Source organism: Charadrius vociferus, unplaced genomic scaffold (genome assembly GCF_000708025.1).
Source record: "Charadrius vociferus isolate BGI_N301 unplaced genomic scaffold, ASM70802v2 scaffold406, whole genome shotgun sequence".
Classification (NCBI taxonomy): Eukaryota; Metazoa; Chordata; class Aves; order Charadriiformes; family Charadriidae; genus Charadrius; species Charadrius vociferus.
The window spans coordinates 1005545-1023313 of NW_009648948.1; the positions used below are offsets into that span (position 1 = coordinate 1005545).

The 17769-nt window shown below is 43.2% G+C and overlaps 1 protein-coding gene across 1 annotated transcript in view; it reads right to left on the bottom strand.

Annotated features, from left to right (window-relative positions):
• The window catches only part of CEP63 (centrosomal protein 63kDa), a 20367-nt gene that overhangs the window by 829 nt on the left and 1769 nt on the right, over nt 1-17769 (bottom strand). Inside the window, exons 2-13 of the mRNA XM_009887358.1 lie at nt 17591-17769; nt 15582-15677; nt 13258-13383; nt 12263-12376; nt 9606-9839; nt 9201-9346; nt 8297-8431; nt 7551-7665; nt 5472-5669; nt 4928-5014; nt 2724-2929; nt 1856-2162 (exon numbers count right to left, since the gene is read on the bottom strand). The exon at nt 17591-17769 is cut by the window's right edge and continues 5 nt beyond it. Of these exons, the coding sequence (XP_009885660.1) occupies nt 1856-2162; nt 2724-2929; nt 4928-5014; nt 5472-5669; nt 7551-7665; nt 8297-8431; nt 9201-9346; nt 9606-9839; nt 12263-12376; nt 13258-13383; nt 15582-15677; nt 17591-17769 (1943 nt within the window). The remainder of the gene's footprint in view (nt 1-1855; nt 2163-2723; nt 2930-4927; nt 5015-5471; nt 5670-7550; nt 7666-8296; nt 8432-9200; nt 9347-9605; nt 9840-12262; nt 12377-13257; nt 13384-15581; nt 15678-17590) is intronic.

Consider the following 17769-nt stretch of genomic DNA (forward strand, 5'->3'; position numbering starts at 1 on the left):
GCTTTCTTTTACACACCTCCTCTTCTTCCTTGAAATAATTGGTTCCTGCTACAATTCCACAGGGGAAGCACAGACCAGACTCCCATCACAGCTCACTGAACACCACTTCAGTTCAGCTAGCAGTGGTCAATAAACTACCCCGGATTTTTACCTTTACAGTCAAAAACTATTCCTGCTACTCACACCACTTATCCACAAGTTCTTAACTTACAAAAAACATTGGAACCCAGGCTTAATTTACAAGTTGATGAAGAGAAGCTTCCTGCACAGGGGCTGACAGGTGAATTATAAAGCCACTAAGGGGCTGCTTCCCATTACAGAAAACTTGCCTCAGTGTGTTGGCAAGAAAATGTAACTGGTTACTTCTCGTGGTTTTCTGGTCTTGTATCAACAGCCGGGAACAAAGGGAAGCAGAAAAAAGGCTGCAGATAAACAGCAAATCTCTCCTACCCTACTACTGCCTACTGCTGAGAATTCCCTTCTCTTAATGAGGAACTGATTTAAAGACACTGGAGCCTGACCATGAGCAGGAAGTCACAGCCAACACCAGGAGAAATATTTGCATTTCCTTAAAAATCTTATTTCAACCTCTCAGAAGAAAAAGCAGCACATTCTCTTCTGGTAAACATCAAGCCCTAGAGCTTCTCAGACCCTGAAGTGGAACTGTTCGCACTTCAGTTCCAACCCTGCAATCTGGAGTTTCCATTTAGAACATTACAGTTCCCTAAGCTCCCAACGTTTGTCTTCCGGACATGCCCACAAGCTACTTTAGTCTTGAAACAATCAAGACCTATTCTTGGTAGTAAACCTCACCAAGACGTACAAACCTGACGAGCCTCCGCTTATCTGTGCATTAGCCTTAGAGACTCTTCTCTAGGCTGCCCACAAAATCAAAATAGCTGTTGTCACTGCTAACACACAACCAGAGGAGAAAATACTCTGAAGACTGCTAGTGGCAACACGCCTGGAGCAAGGATCAGCACCCAGGATTCTCCCCTCCCTGAACTACTACAGCCCTGTCTGACCCAGGGTACAACAATTACTCTCAGTGCCCGTCCTCCATTCCCCTCCCTGCTCAAGTCAGTCTACAGCCTGGTCATTACAGTGGGTACTGGGATATATGGTCTTAAATACCGAAGGAAGAAGCGATTGAGTCCTAGTTTCCTGTATCTTGGGCAAGTGCTCCAGCAGCTGAGCTGAGCTAAGAGGACAGAGAAGATGCCAACAGTGCTCCCTCCTAAAAAAGTGCGATCAGCAACTAGGTAAAATAATAGCCTCCCCTGTGCAGTGAAGCATCGATTTCAGGCTTTCCTATCAGCTAGCATAAGTGGCTCTAAGTTCAGTATGCTGAGTACTGCAGTCCCGTTCAGAGGGGTCAAACTCACCCTGTGCATTACAGTGAATGTAGGTGTGCAGCAACAGCTTTCAGATTCACCCAGAAACTGTATGTTGAAATACTCATCGCTCTACATCCACTCTGAGTCTCTACTACAGACCCAAACCAAAAGCTGAAGCAGAGGTCTGACATGACAGCAGCAGTTCATGGTACACACCGATGTATAGCACCAGTATGGAGAGAACCATAAGCTTTCAGAATTAGCTTAGCAATTACACCAAACACAAAGCCCTTCTTTGGGCCAAAGAGAATTCTGAAGAATAACCATGTTTCTCCCATTGTCCAAGTATTAACCATCCAGCAGGTTTCCCCCCCCCGTTTAACATTTGATGTATGCCTACAGAATCACACACATATCAGTCAGATCATACATGAAAAAATCTGGCTCCTTTTGCCAGATGAGAATCCAGCTATATCCTCAGCTGTTGAATAGCAACCAGCTTCTATACAACTGCTCACCGAAGGCACAGATTCTCTGTGATGATTTGAGATGGACTGCTTAGATGCTTCATCTGCAAAATCTTTGTTTCCATCCAGCATATGGAGCAAAGAATCTGTTCCCAGTGAGGCGCTCAAAGCAAGTGACTCCATGGAGTTCTTCCTGCTGGTCTGGGTGAGTAGCTCACCCGTCTCAGGGATCACAGTTCCTGTTTCAGCAGCCCCCCATCTCTGGGGCTCCCCTTGATGCTGCTGAACAGTCCCGTCAGGCTTGTGATGTATTTTCTCTGCTTGTTCATCATGTCTGTGTTGTGTTTCACGAGTTGTCCTGGAAGGCAGGTTTGAACACATAACTGTTTGACAGCTTAGATGCTGAACTTCAGCAAAAACTTGTGCAGAGATAGCAATTAACATACAGGTTACTAATAGCCCTGGCAATCCAAACTGGTTCTTGTTTCCATAGGACTTCCAGATGCACATCCAGTCTCTAGGGAGTTCTCTCTCACTCTTCTGCTATTGCAGATACCAAAAACTACAGCCTGCACATCTTAGTACTGCAAAAGAAAGGAGCACAGCCACCTGGGCCAAATCTAATTCCTTCACTGAAAAGAGCACATACTGCTTCTCAATCAAAGAAAAAGGCAAAGGCAGTCAAGAGACAGTCAAATACTAGCTGGCTTTGCAGAACGCAAACCAGCTGGGACTAAAAGCTACTGCACTACTTAAAGCATAAAGGCAGATTCCAAAACAGTCCTTGTGTTCTCCCATACACACTATGTGCTGGAGATAGATAATATACATAAAGCATGTCATTAAAAGCCAACACATCCCCACGTCTTCTGTTCTTCATAATAAGGAAGCAGCATCCTTGGGGTCACGCAACACTCACCTGCACTGCACATCCCTGGCCTCAGGCTCTTGGTCTTGCATCTGCTGAACAGTGCCCTCGGGTTCATCCTGGCAGACCTGCTGAGTGAGCTCCAGTTTTGCTCTGGCCTCTGCTAGATCCTTCCGCAATTGCTGGTTCTCAGATTGTAATTTATTTAGTTCAGTAGCATAGTCTTCACTGAGTGCTCCTGGGGTGACATCTTTTCCCTAACAGACAGAAGTCGAAATTTCTGATTTGCAAGACACCATAGTCAAATCCAGAGCAAAGGCCAGCAAGTGATTCCTTGGGGCATATCCTCTAATCTCAATTTTGACAGGCAAAATTTTCAAGGCTTTCATAAAAGCAAATCAATTATCTATGCCTTATTGTGCCTGCATCCAGACAAGCTGTGCTGATCTGCCTCGGATATGAAGCCTCTCTCACCACTGGGTGCTTTTGAAAACAGGGAAATACAGACCAAGAATAGTTCAGATGTATCTGCCTCTGGCCTTGGGATAATGAGAAGGACCACACGACCTCGAGTTCTCCTCCAGCTGTACATTCTAGGATTCCCTCACTTAGCTAAGATGCGAGCCTCTCAGCCAAAGCTGGGAAGACTCAGGTGGCACCCCCATAAACTGTCTCAGCCTGAGCAACTCTCCAGGTATCAGAGCAGCAGGCTCTGACAGACACTTCCTACCCGTGTGAAGAAACACATATCCCAGCAGCTCAGCTGTTGATCAGAAGTAGCCACGCTCAGGGAGAAACCACCTTCCATGTGATCTACAAGCAAAGCTGTTTGCAGGAACACTTCTACATCCCCTCACTCAAATTAGCAAAGGCCTATGGTAATAATTACGAATGGCTGTGCAAACACCTTCCCAACTGGCATGACCCATAGCCCTTTAGAAACTTTCACTGGTAAAAGTGCATTATTTTTTTTATTTGAAACTCTGAACAATTTGCTTCTCCACATCTTCTCCTTAGTAGGCTAGGTGGGTAGAATTTCCATTGTTTCTACTCCTGTGACATTCACACGTTCTTTTTGCCAATACTATTAAATTTAGATGCTTAATTCATACTCATCACTGCTGTAACTAGGGACTTTCCAACTGCGCATTAGAAGAACCTGTACAAGATTGGTAGCTTCTGTGCCATGGGGCTGTGGGGCTTTTTTTTCTTTTTCTTGTGGGTTTTTTTTTGTTTTTTTTTTTTTTTTTTAAACCAAACACACAACAGGTTTCTTGCTTTGCACTTTGCTATCAAGTTTTTGGTAAATCAGGCAGGCACAAGCCCACCAGGCACTTCAAGCAGAAAGCAACGGGTCTTATGTCATTTCAGACTCAACTCAGCCCTCCAGAAAGCTTTGTTTTTTCTCCATCTCACCAGCTTCTGTTCAACACTTTCCTAAGAATTTGACACATTTAATAATCACTCCAAACTAACATTAAGAGCTGAGTATTTCCTTCCCACAGATCTGACAGGATAAAAGCTCTGATGATATATTCCCATCAGGTTTTCAGCTGTCTGAATCCAGTCCTTGCCCCTGTGAGGCATCTATTCTGGATTATGTGAGACAGAACTTGCAAACCAGCCGTTTCTTCCTTCCTGCAAGCACTAAAATCAACCACTTTTAAGTCCTGCCAAGACTGCACCTCTTCCATGCAGGCTTCCTTTCTCCCATCTGGACGAGGTGGCCTCACCTAACCTCAAGAGTGCCACACTGGGCAGAGCCCACCAGAGTGCCCCTTCCCAAGGCTGTCCCAAGGTGCCCAGCAAATATCCCCAGGCTGCAACCTGCCTGTGGAGTGCAAGGGACAGCCCTGCTGAATGACTCCTCACCAGGAGGGGAACATGCTCTCACCCCAGAAATCGCATGGACCAGAGCAGTTACAGCTCTGAGACACGTCAAAGGGACATCACAGGTTTAGAATCAGAGGTTTGAGGTAAACTGGCATAAAATGGAAATGTAACAAAATGTACTAAAAAACCCATGGAGAAGAAACTGAGATGAGGACTCTTTCCGCAGTTCTCACTGCCCTGTGACTGAACAAGATGCTTGGTATTTCTGGGCCTATTTCCTCACAAATTGCCCCTTTTGCTTGGGTTTTATGTTCACTGAACTCTAGCAAGCATTTTGAGAGGCCTGGGCAAAGTCTATTATTGTTCCCGGGTAGGGGACACACAATGCTAGCCCCTTCTCATCTCTGGTCACTAATGCATACCTCTAGCATACCGCACTCCATTTTTTCCAGCATCTCTGAGAGATGACGGTTTTCCAGCCTTAAGGTTTCCAGCTGGACCAGAATTACCTGAAGAAACAGAGGCAAACAACAAGCTCAGAAAAAAGAACACGACACAACCCATGCCCACAAGACCCTACAGGCATTTTCCACTCTCAATTCAAAAATGAGTACAAAGCAAATCTCGGGCAGTTAGTTCTGCAGGGACCCTATAGAGAAGACCATACAAATAACCATGCACAGTCACTGACTTTTTTTTTTTTTTTCCCAAAGATGTCATCATCCACGCCTAGTTAGCATGAGTGATCTCAAAGAATTCTGTGGGACTGCCAGTTACAGATTTGAAAAGAAGCAGCAAGACAGATTCAGTGAACACCATAAATTAGATTTCATCAGAAGGCTCTCAAAGTCTTTGTTCAAAGGCTGAAGAGAGAAGTAAACTATTAACGTAGCTAAAAACTAGGGTGGTATTCGAAGCCTTCAGATCCCTTAGAGAGACAGCATAAGAGTCTTCTGCCTTTTTTACCCTGTGCTCCACCGCTTTCCTCTCTGCTCTTTCAATCTCTGTTCTCAGCCGTTGTTCTAGGTCTGATGTGGAGCCACTTGCAGACGCAATTGTGATGTCCCGCTGGTGTAACTCTTGCGTCAACCTGGAGATTTCCCTTTTCATCCCTTCTAGCTCACTGTTGTGAGTTTGTTCTGCTTGAGAGAGCTGCTCTTTCAGCTGGAGGAAGATATGCACACACCACCCATGAGCTTTGAAAAGATGTTTCAGCAAAAAAGCATGTGGTAATGTGACACCTAAGTACAGGAAAACAAAAAGCTTTGTGTAACAAGCCCTCTGTGCATGCTTGTCCTTCTTGATTGAAAACCACCTTATCCCAATCCTTTTCCACACCATAAACTGCCAACTGGGACAAGACATAAGTTACATGCTGTGAAATACTCGAGAAGACCCATAATGGATCAAATCAGTCTCTTTAGCTCACCATTGTACCTCCGTGGCCAACAACAGTTACCCAAGGTTTTACCATAACTAGGCAAACACAGTAATGCTTTCACAATATAACCTTGCAATTTGCCACTCTGCCTTCCTGAGGCAGAGATGGCATCTTTAAATAGCTCTAGTCAGACTTTTCTTCCATGATTTTGTCCTAAGTCTTTTGAATCGATATTAGCTTGTAGCAACTAAAGCTACCCATGGCAAACTTCCACAAGCTAGCTATTCACAGGGTAAAAATATACCTCTTTGTTTTCATAACTCCGTTTGATGACCAGTAGTCCCTGCATTATGAGAGAATAATCATTCCCTATTTGCTTTCCACATGACAGGCATGATTTTATTTTTAGTACGTTCAATGTCATTTATCTCTTTTCCAGTTTGGTAAGTCCTATTCCATTCAGCTGTTCCTTGTATAAAAAACACTCCATCCTGTTGGTCATCTTTTTCCATACCTTATCTTGTTTTATTCAATCTTTTTTTGAGATGGCAGACCTGAACTGCATACAATATTCTGGTAGACACACTGTATATTTATTCAGTGACATAAGAGAACAACAACATAGCATAACTTCTTTCCTAGTACTCCATTCCATTAGCCAAAAATATTAACCACCCAAACCTCCAGGATTTTTCTGAGAATTACAAGCATTTTAGAAAACCGAACCAGATGATCTCTGCCTAGCCATGTAAATACCATACATATGGTGATTTATCTCCATGTCACCTCAATGCCTCCCAAGTATATAAAATAGAAACAACCATAATAAATCTTTCCTTCCTCCCCAGCAGCCTCTAGGAGACTCATTTATTCTGTGGCTGTTTAGATGTGTAACCAAGCACGCATCTCTGGCAAGATCTGCATTTCTGTACATTCAGAATAAAGGATGACAGACTTTCACAGAAGTGAGGTTTTTCACTCAAGTCCGGTAAGGTTTCTACTCTAACCCATGCTCCAGTGAAAGCTCTCACACTAACTGATCTGGACGATTTATTAGAAGTCAAGCCTTTTGGAGGGCTTGCCTCCCTCAGGTGCACGGAGTACGTGGGTGAGGTCCTTGTGGCAGATAAGCTACTCCATTTCCTCCAGCCCCTGAGTTCATGTCTAGCTATCAAGTCTGAAACAAACCGCCTTACTCACCTACAGACTAGAACACATGTGAAGCCCTGTCTCAAGTGTGATAGGATATATTGCAGCAAAACCCATTCCCTCCCTGTTCTTCATCCTGTTGGAAGCCTGCACTAGGCTTAAGCTCAGGATTCCAGGCCTTAATTTCTTTGCATATTTGCCCCTCCGGCACTAATTCAACTATCTCCACGCTGTAGAGAAGTCCTGTGTGCAACAGGGGTAGGCCCAAGAGATGCTCACAAAGCAAACCGCACAGCCATGCACAGAAACCTGCAAACCCACCCTCTCAACTCCTCCTTTGTCAGATCTGCTCCTTACCCTGCAGCATACCATTGCCTCCGCAACGCTCCTGGCCTTTGATCCCACTTGGAGCTTTGCTAACTGTGCGCTGCAGCCTCCGCTGAGGCACATGACACGCGTGGAACAGCTGACTCCACAAGTGCCTTTCCCACTCTCCAGGAACAAAGCAACATTACCTTTTTAATCTCTGCCTTTGACTCAGTATGGTGTTCTTCCATTGACTGCAGCTCTTTGATATTCTCATCCAGCTCTTCACTCAGCTGTGCACACCTTGCATTTGAAGACACCAGGCTGGGTGCCAAACGTAAAACTACAGATTAGAATACCCCAAGGAGGAGGACATGGTCAAAGAAACTTTGATCTTCCAAGCAGTCTCCTACATCCGTCCTAACAGAAACCGGACTCGTAACTGAGAAGTTCCTTACCAATCCTTTGGTTTTGTTTACCAAAATAATTTCAAAAGAGATCAGGAAACTCATCTGACAGATAATAGCTGTTTCTTGTTTGTTTCTTTACCATAGTAAGACTACAAACTTCCCATGCAAACATTAGTCTGAAAACCACAAACTCCCAGAGGAAGACTTGTTTATAATCCTTATTTCACAGTAAGGTCTAGATCTGGTTCTTACTAGGTGACCAACAAAGGCTCCTTCACCTATTACCAATGAAGGAGCTAAGCCTAAGCAAGTTAAAACACTGAAAACACCCACAGTGTGTGGTGAAAAGCAGCAAAACCAATTAGCAAAACAGTCTCACTATTAAACTGCGAAATGAATAGCGTTTGATTTCTTCAGCCCTTTGATATTTAAAATAAGCCTACAAAAATCAGTGGGACTGGTTAACTTGATGAATACAATATATTAGGTATTATATTATTATCCGAGTTTCACTGCGCATCCAGGGAAAGCAAGCAGTCAGCTACCTGTTCTCAAGATGAGTCACCTCTGACTGTAAGTGCTGTTCCTTCTTCTGAGCAACATCCAGCTGCAGCAGTATATGCTCCAGCTCTAGCCCCGGGGAAGACAACGGCTTCTCCTGCAAGCGTTCCTCCAAAGCCCTAAGGAGAAACACGAACTTTAATCTCAGTACAAAAATGTCATGCCCGAGTTCACTAATACAGGAAACAAAACCGCCATTTACTTGGAATTTTCAAAAAAATACATAAAACCCAACACTAGGTGACACCTGTGTGCATTGTGAATGCGCAAACATGCCGGCTGGATGACAGCCCCCCGTTTGAGCTCAGGCTGATTGGAAAAGAAGACATCCTATTTTGCTGCTGGCCTCCCAGCCATTAGCAGACATCCAGCTTGCAAGAAACAGTGTGGCTGTTAGGTAACATACACCAAAACCTTTTGACATGGCCACCAGAACCCTATAGCTTTTGCACATTGCCAGTGCAGCAGCGGAAGGCCAAGATGATTTTGTCACATATGTAGTCACCTTACCAAGGTAACTCATTAAATCGGTGAAAACTTTCACCTACATTAATAAGCACATTATCAAATCCTGAAAAGCCTTCAGCATTTGACTGAAAATGCCTGGGGGAAAAGCTCAAAAGCCCCGTGCTGCCTCCAGAAACCTAGCTGAGTAGAAAGCTGATTCCTTCCACACTCTTCATCGAGCACCATTTGATTTCAAAACCAATGCAATTTGGCAATTGCTGCAAGGAAGCACAGCACTTGTGAGAAACTACAGTGTACCATTCTATATATCAACCAATACAGATCCAGCTGGATGAAAATGCTTCTACCATCCTCAGTGGGAGAACCTGACATATAGATCTGGATTCAAGGGCGTAAGCATCAGTGAGGCACAAATGCTACCTGATGAGGAGTTCTTTTGTGCGAAGAGTTTCAGTCACCCTGGCCAGCTCCCTCTGTAACTGTTCCTGGTGCAGCTTGGAGCTGTCAATGAAGTCTTCTTGAGACTGTAAGGTGGCCCTAAGTTCCATCTTTTCATCCTGCAGAACCTGCATGGGAGGGAGAAGGAATGGCTGTTGCAAGATGGACCAAATCGGTTTGTTGTAACGCCATGAGAGGTTGACCAGATTTCTAAGGTACCCTTGGAAGTACTGCAGAGCACCACACAGGTACAAAGCCAGCTTTGAGGCCAACCAGGAACTTTACAACGGCTCTAGAAAGAGACAGGAGCTCTGAGATTAAGAGCCTTCCTGCTACTTCTCACGAGCACTGCTTTACATTCAGTTTCCTAACAGCTCCTCCACTGACCTCTAACATTTTCTTGGATTGCCTTAATTCTTCTTGCACTCTTTGCTGATCTTCCAGGATCATCCTATTGTTTTCAGTCAGGTCGTCCACTCTCATGTTAAGCCTCTCCACCTCCAACTCGTTGGCACAGATAGCATCATTGGCCCTCTCCAGCTTGCTGGTTAAGTGCTGGATTTCCGATCGGCTGGCCAGCTCCACCGACTCCAGAATCTGCTTCCGATTGGCAAGCTGAGTCTGCCAGGAGCAAGTGGTTTGCATTAAAGCTTAATTATAGAAAACACAGTGTATCAAAACTACATTCAAAACAACTACTGATTTCTTAGCGTAACAAGCCACATTCTCAAAGTAAGCAACACTACCTTTCAGGGAATTATGGAAAGTATTGTTCCACGGTTACACAATGGGTAAAACTTCTGAAGGAAAACAGAATAAAGAAAACCTCAGGGGGCCCTCTGATTCCAAAAGGGTTCAAAGAGAATCTGAGAAAAGAGGATCTCAAACCACTCAAGTTGTCTGAGTATGAACTGTCTAACAAAGCTGCCTACTATTTTTTTTGCTCATTAACCTAAGGCAAGACCAGGAGAAATGGCAACATGTAAGAAGGTTTGTAAATACCATAACCAAGCTAGAGATTACCCAATCGTTAATTCCCCACCAGGACAGGTGTGGAAGCAGGTCCTGGTGCCCTAACGAAAAAAAATCACAACGACCAAGGAGATGAAAAAACAAACTGGATGTAACAGTCAATTATGTTTTGCTTTATGCAGTAAATATCTGGTTCTAACAGCTTGCGAGAATGCTCACTTTGAATGTTTCATTGTTTTAATGGCAGACAAAAAAAATTTATAAGGAACATATGACTAGCAAACAATACATGCTCTATTATTTATAGGCACAATACTTTATTTCATAGCATTTTCTTTCCACATAGCTAGCTGGTGAAATTCAACAAGCCAGCCCTCATATAAGCTTCTAAGAATATTCACTTCATGTATTCCCTTTTTGTATAGTACCTTGTAATTTTTAAAGGCTGAAACAAAATATTTGAGTAGTCCTTTACTCCCAGTTTCTAAGAGTAGCAATTCCTGCCAGCTTCAGAATCACCACACGCCTTGATTTACTGCCTGACACATAATGCCTCATAACTGAGAAAACTATAGGAACTGTGCATTTGGAAGACTATGGTATAATTTTGATTACAGCCTTTTCATTGTTTGAATAGTCATGACAGAAAACGTAATCAGGAGGGGCAAGAGTTTAAAGTACAGCCTTTCTCCACCCAAGAAATCGGAGTACCAGACTACCTGAATATTTATTTCTGCATTAGGGAAACATTTAAGCTATCTCTTATTTCCAGCCACAGAGCATGCAGGACAACACAGAATTCCAAGTTTCACTTGTTGACTTTAAAGGCTGCCAGCGTTACGGGAAGGTGCTCACCACTGGGTAAGAATGCCAGGCTTCCCCAAGCTGCACTGAGAGATATGAGGGGAAGCCAGCTGAAAGAAGGGAAAAGGGAAGTACTCCGTGGTGACAGATCTCAGCTTGACCTTGTGCCAGAAAAACAACCAAGCATAACACAATGGATAGAAACATTCAAGGCAAAAATTTACCCCTTCCACGATGGGCTTTTCAAAGAAACTGAGGACTCAGGCAGTCTGTTCACAGTACCTATGCACCTAAGTCATCTCTACCGCTTAAGAAAAATTTCCCAAAATTCCTGGTTTTCTGCTGCACAGTAAGAAGAGTTCCTCTGCGCTCCAGTATACCAGCCTGCACTCCAAGGACACATCTGTTCTCAGACAATTGAGCTATCAATGATACAAAGACAGCAGAGCAGCAAGACCTTCTGCTCAATGGCGCTCTCTGCATTTGCAGATCTCCTAGTGTCAGCCTCTCACAAAGCCCCTGTCAGAGCCAGCTTCAATCCTGTCATCGCAAACTTCCTCCTTGCAGGAGCTTCCACTCAAGAGCAACTCAGGAGCCCATTAAGTGTAAAGCCCCCAGCAAGAGCTTCTTATCAGTGTCTGCTGTGATTGTGTCAGTGTGACTTCACAGCTGCGCTCTAGGTCAATTCATCTTGCTCTGCTGCAGCACCACTAACTCACCGAGCGATTAGCTTTTCAGGAACAGCAGCCCCACTACTTCTTGCCTTTAAGAGACTTTAACAAAAAGAAGAGGGGGGGCTGAAAACTGCTATTACTTCAGCAGTTTGCAGAAGCATCTGTTGTAGAGGAAGACTATTTTCCAACATCATCCCCTGAGCTGGACCTACAAGGTACATATTTAGCTACTGGCAGGTACGCAGCTTTGAACTAGACGACGCAATGTAACAGCTATTTTAAAGTGTCACGTGATGTGGTCTCTGCCTCCTAGGGAAAGCTTCATCCTACTATCTTCTCTACAAATGCGAGGGGTGGCAGGGAGAGCTGCAGGAGGCTTATCTAACCTCTGTTGACAGACTCCAGATCTTTTTTCCATACAGCACTTATACAAGTAAACCTTATTCCACTGGGACGTTAAAAGTCATTTCAATGGCAACCTAAACTGGATTCAAGCCTGAGAGATTTCATTAGTCTCTCCCTCTTCCCCCCTCCCTCCCCCTCCCACCTGCTGCCACAAACAAAACAAAAACTTTCAGCGCGTATTAATTGTACCTGAATGAGCTCAGACTGCTCAGCCAAAGCCTTCCTCTGTGCTTCCAGCGATGCCACCTGCTGCTGGTAAAGCAAGCGCTGCTTCTCCCAGTCAAGTGATTTTTGACGAAACTCCTGCAAGGACAGCAGGGGTGGCTTGGAGCAGTACGTCCATGCAGTTGACAAGAAGGCCCCCTTCTAGTTCGCATCCATGTTTGCTTTCTCTCTCCACCATACCCTCATGCACCTTTCCCCACAGCAGGGAAACCATTAGCCAGTCATTTGATGCACCAACTCAGCAGTATAAAACCCCTCACATACTGTGCTTGCTGTATTTCGTTCCCTCCTGAGTTAAAACGTCAGTGTCAATTACTGCTGTTTACAAATGTCAAGTGCTAACAGATTCACGGCTAGTTTCATGGATTTGCTGTCAGAGGTTTAAGAATTCAGACTGTCTTTAGCTTCCAAAACATGCTGCTATTGAAATCACTAAGATGGCAAGTATGAACTACAGAATGTTAATGCTAATCTCTGCTCCAGAAATTGGACACTACATCAGTCAGATGTGTTTGTTAGCTACATCTTCAGGGTGCAGTAGAAGAAAATTGAGTGTGGTTGAGCTCAGCATAGCAGAAAGATTAAAAGATGAGACGGGGTTGAGAAGAAGTTTGACATGTCGCTCCCTCCTCCTCAAAGAAGTGAGGTGACAACCTCACCACACTGGAATTCATGCCGTTCACATAATTAATTACCCTTCCAGCACCTTCCTCCCATTATTTAGTCTAAGAATAAGAACAGCAGCATAGTTTATTCCGTGTACTCTGAGGTCCCAATGCAAGAAACTGCCTTTATTACACAAGCAGTTGAGAAGAGCTACATCTGGAGAGTAGATGGAGAGTACTTTTTAAGCAGGATTCACAGTTCACTCCCTAGATGACTATTCAGTCGCCACTGAAGCCCAGAAAGTCAGTTAATACATACAAACTCTGATTGGCACTTCCTTTTTCACTACATACCTCCAGCTTCCTGGTCAGTCGGCTCATTTCAAACTGGTCCTCCCCTTGTCTCTTGTTAGCTTCTTCTCTAGTTTCTCTTAGTTGTTTCTTCTGCAGCTTCTCATAGCTCCTTCTCAGCCTGGACAACTGCAAGGAATTCAGTGAACGAGACAACTTTGTTCAAGTCCCCACAGCAAGAATTAAACAGCACTTTGAAAGAAGGCACACAAAATGGCTTCACACAAACAATTCCCCTAATCAAGGCCACACAGCTTGCAAGTGAAGACTTCTATTTGTATAATGAGCCTATTATACCAACAGGATTGCAAAATATGCCACATTGTATAAGAGTAGCAAGATGCCACTGAAGTCCTGACATCAACAGCTCTAATTAGACCTCTGTCTTACCACTATTAAAACATGACTAAAATATTGATAAGATGGAGGTTTCCATGTAGCCGTTAATGCAGCAAGAGCGCGGCACCCCTCTCTCTACATCACACCACACATGAGGTGGGGGGTAATTCTACACAGAAGTACCATTTCTTAAGTGATTAAGATACCCTCGTGAAGCTGAGGTGGGAACTGGAACTCTTCCGCTTAGTGGGAGAAGGAAGACTTGAGAATTGCCATTATACATAATATCAACACTACTTCATCTGTCATTTTCTGCTTAGATACGCTACGTATTTCACAATGAGTGGAGAATGCCAACAGAAAATATCACTCCTACGCCCACTGCTAGAATGCTAAAGTTGTATCGGAAGCAGGAATGAGGAAAAAACTCTTGACATTTAAATGACCCTCTGAGCAAATAATCACTTGCAACTTGCACACGATTTTCCATCTCATGAGCTCCCCCCAACTCAGCTATTAAATAAATTCAGTTTCCAAACGGCCACATGAATTTGAGAAGTCATCATTCTCATTTTACTGACGGAGAAAGCTAAGCCCATGGATGAACAGAAGGACTGTGAGAAGAAAAAACATATGAATCAAGACCTCATGCACTGGTCACAAAATGTTCTCCAGAGCCCTGTGTCAGCAAAATACTTAGGCATGTTCAATGGGAATGGGCAGGTGTACAGGCTTAGAGTTAATATGCGAACATCTTTTGCCAAACACGTCAGGAGATTACAGGTTTATTCTTTCAACAATCTCAGTGAGTTACACACCATACCTGCAATTTTACCGGTAATGGTGGTAAACCGAGACAGAAAGACTTTCCCCAAACAGTACTAAGAACAGAAGACTGAGGAATATTGGAGCTTAATGCCATCTACCTTAACACTGCGTGGGTAAAATACCAACACATTGCAATTTTGGCCACAACACACACACTGTATTTTAGCCTTCACAATTTAGGCAGATCTGCCAATGCACCCCAGCTCTGCTTTGCAGCTTATCCACAATTCCAGCGGGAACATCTAGTGAACGAAGACCGTTAGTCATACTGAATAGTAAGGGGTTTTAAATGAGGACAGATGCCTTCTGTCGTCAAAGCAGAGACTACCAAATTAATTTAACTGATGGCTTGCAGCGAGCATGAACTAGGCCCAAGCCTCCAGAGAAAACAGGTCAATGCTCTACTAGCTGTTCGTGCCATTTAACCCACTGCTACTGACAAGCAAGTGGAGACAGGAAAAGAGTTAAGGCATAAACATGGAATGCTGTTATACCACCTGCAGGACGTTCCACATGTACCACCTTGCGGTGAATAAGAAGCTTTTTGAGATGAAAGCCCTGCAATTATTTTAAAAAAATATTTTCTAAGTATACTTAGTTTTCATTAAGTGTATTAAGACTAATATGCCTTGAGAGAACAAAATCCTTACCAACAAAATCAGAGTCAATGGAAGCAAAAAGAAGATGAGACTACATACCATTCTCATCTCTTGATCTCATACGATCAAGGCCAGTTACACCACCACCCTTTTTTAATTTCACAAAACGCTGAAGGAGCAAACTGCTGCTGCCTGTACCCATGGCAACTTCAGAATAAGCACTATGGTGACTAGGATGGGTGAATGCAGGACAATTTTGCAGTAATCTTCTGTAGATGTCTAACACATGAAACCTGCAACAATACATCTGCTAGACATTTCTACTCCACAGTTTTCTGTTTGTTACCAAGGTCCTCCGAAGTGCAAAAAACAGGCCTAATGAAGCATAAAAATATTACTTTGTTTAGGCCCAATGCTCTTTTTTGTAAGAACATAAACATTAAAAGAATGGGAAGTTTTAAAAATATGGCATTTAAACAAAAGCAATGACGCAAAGTATTTCACCTATCAGATCATGTATCAACCAGGAACTAAAACCCAATCTTTCTTTTTGCAACTTACCTCCTCTTGAAATTTCTTCAGCTGTTGTTCATATTCTCTGACCATGTCCTGTTTGGCTTTTTCCATGTCTGCTACCTGGTGACGCAACATGCCAACCTGAAGGAAGAGTTAAAAAGCAAATAAATAAAACAATAGAAGTGGGCTTTATTGTCAGTAGGTACTGGGATTAGTTTTCATTTCATAAATATACATTATAGCGGTAGTGGTAAGTGACCATTAAAAGAGCCCGATTCTGTTAACAAACTGCATGTTTCAATGGGGCCGTTCGCTATGAATGAGACTAAGCCTATCCCTAAATCTTTGATAGGCTGAGGCCAGAACTGTTCCTGTTCTGGCTTCTTGTTTTGAGCCAGTTTCTGGCTTTCGTGTTTTTGGGATGAAACCGACAGTTTGGGCTTGTGTCAAAAGGCTATTTTTATCTGGTATTTTCATCAAATTCTTCATCAACACGCACTAGAAGCTATCTACCAAAAGAAAAGGTGGCCATGTCATTATCTTACTACGCTCAGGTGAAGCGGAGATTGCAAATAACGCATGGAGATAAGAGGGACAAAGAAAGAAATGAGGCTTTGAAACTCAAGGTGAAGACTTCCCTTACGTTGACTCAACTTCATCCATGACTGATTTTTATCTTTCCTCTTTTTTTTTTTTTTTCTCCCGTCTTTTTCCCATCCACAACCCAGAGTGACCACCTCTGGGTTGGACAGCAAGCCAACAAATTAAAATTAAAAGAAATCACCACAGACAATTCATCTGAGTAAACCAAAAGCATGCAAAAGCACTAGTGACTTTAACCACAGTTTACAGTTCAGTTTTGAAATCAGTGTTCGCTTTTGGTGGTAAGACATATTTCAAGTGTCATGAGAAAACACATGCTAACATATATGATAAAAATCACCGTTATTTCAAATTAAAATCCTGTGGTGTGACTTCAGATTTAATAACCCTGTAACAGAGACATTCATTCCAAAACTTGCCACGCAGACTAGCAGAAGCACCTGACCATATTAACAAGAAACTACAGAGTTGTTAACCCACCACTGCTCCAACCCGTCACTTTTCTCTTTATTTTACTAGATTCCACACAAAATTACTAAAAGCTACAGCAGTACTTGGGTAATTCCGAAGACGTAGTATATTTGCACCTAAAAAACCCCACTGCTTGTGCAGTTATCAACTGGCATTCCACCCAAGGAGACAAAGCAACTTCCTCAGAATGCTGCCAAAATATAATTTGTAGCAACGAGTCTGCCGAAAGATAGGACACAGCAACTATAAACATAAGGACAAATTTTAAACACTTCCACAAAAAGTTAAGTTAACATACAGCCACCCAAAGTCCTACCGGTTTCCTCCGATCCAAGAAAAGATACATCAGTTCACTTGCACAAGAGAAAGTTTATGGTCCACATCCTATGCAAAAATTTCACTTACTGATACTTCTCCATCAATACAGAAATTTTTTGCACTTCCCCCAGGCCTTTAATTAAAGGGTACAAAACCTGAGCTGCATAAAACAGCCCTTGAAGAACCTCTCAGTAATATCTTGGTGTAGTTTTTTCTACAAATGTTCAAATGTTTTTTCTGCCAATGACTGCAGGTTGCTGGGCCGTCAATTACTGTTGTATTCAGATTCAGTGTCTCTGGGCTCTCTCTAGAAACTCTGACAACTCAATCTGTGGTCTTCCACCAACCCTTAGAGAGTTGATCACTTGACTCTGATTGAATTAGGAATCCAACAGGCTCCTTTGTAAATACTATTCCTGATTTCCAACTATGAGACAGGCTCCTGTTTTGCTTAGCACAGCTATTTACTGAAGTTAACCCCATGTTTTGGCTTCACATTTAAACATTTAAAAAAAAAAAAATCAAAACTGATGAAACAATACCCAAAACACACGTCCATGCAAAGTCAAACTCTGAAATTCCGGTTCAGTCTTTATATGGCATTCTAACATGTAAAACACACAGGTCAACACCAATCAGAAACCAGTGTGAACCTGAGGTACCTCCTTATATTTCTCCTGCAGAGCAGCCCTGGCAGAGGAAAGTTCCTGCTCTCGAACACTCAGGCAAGCTTCCAAAGCCTGTGTCTGTCCTTCCCATTCAGATTTCTTGTGAGCCACCATAATGTCAATCTGCTTCATCAGCTCCTGCAGCTCAGCCTCACAGGAGGTCAAGAACCCAC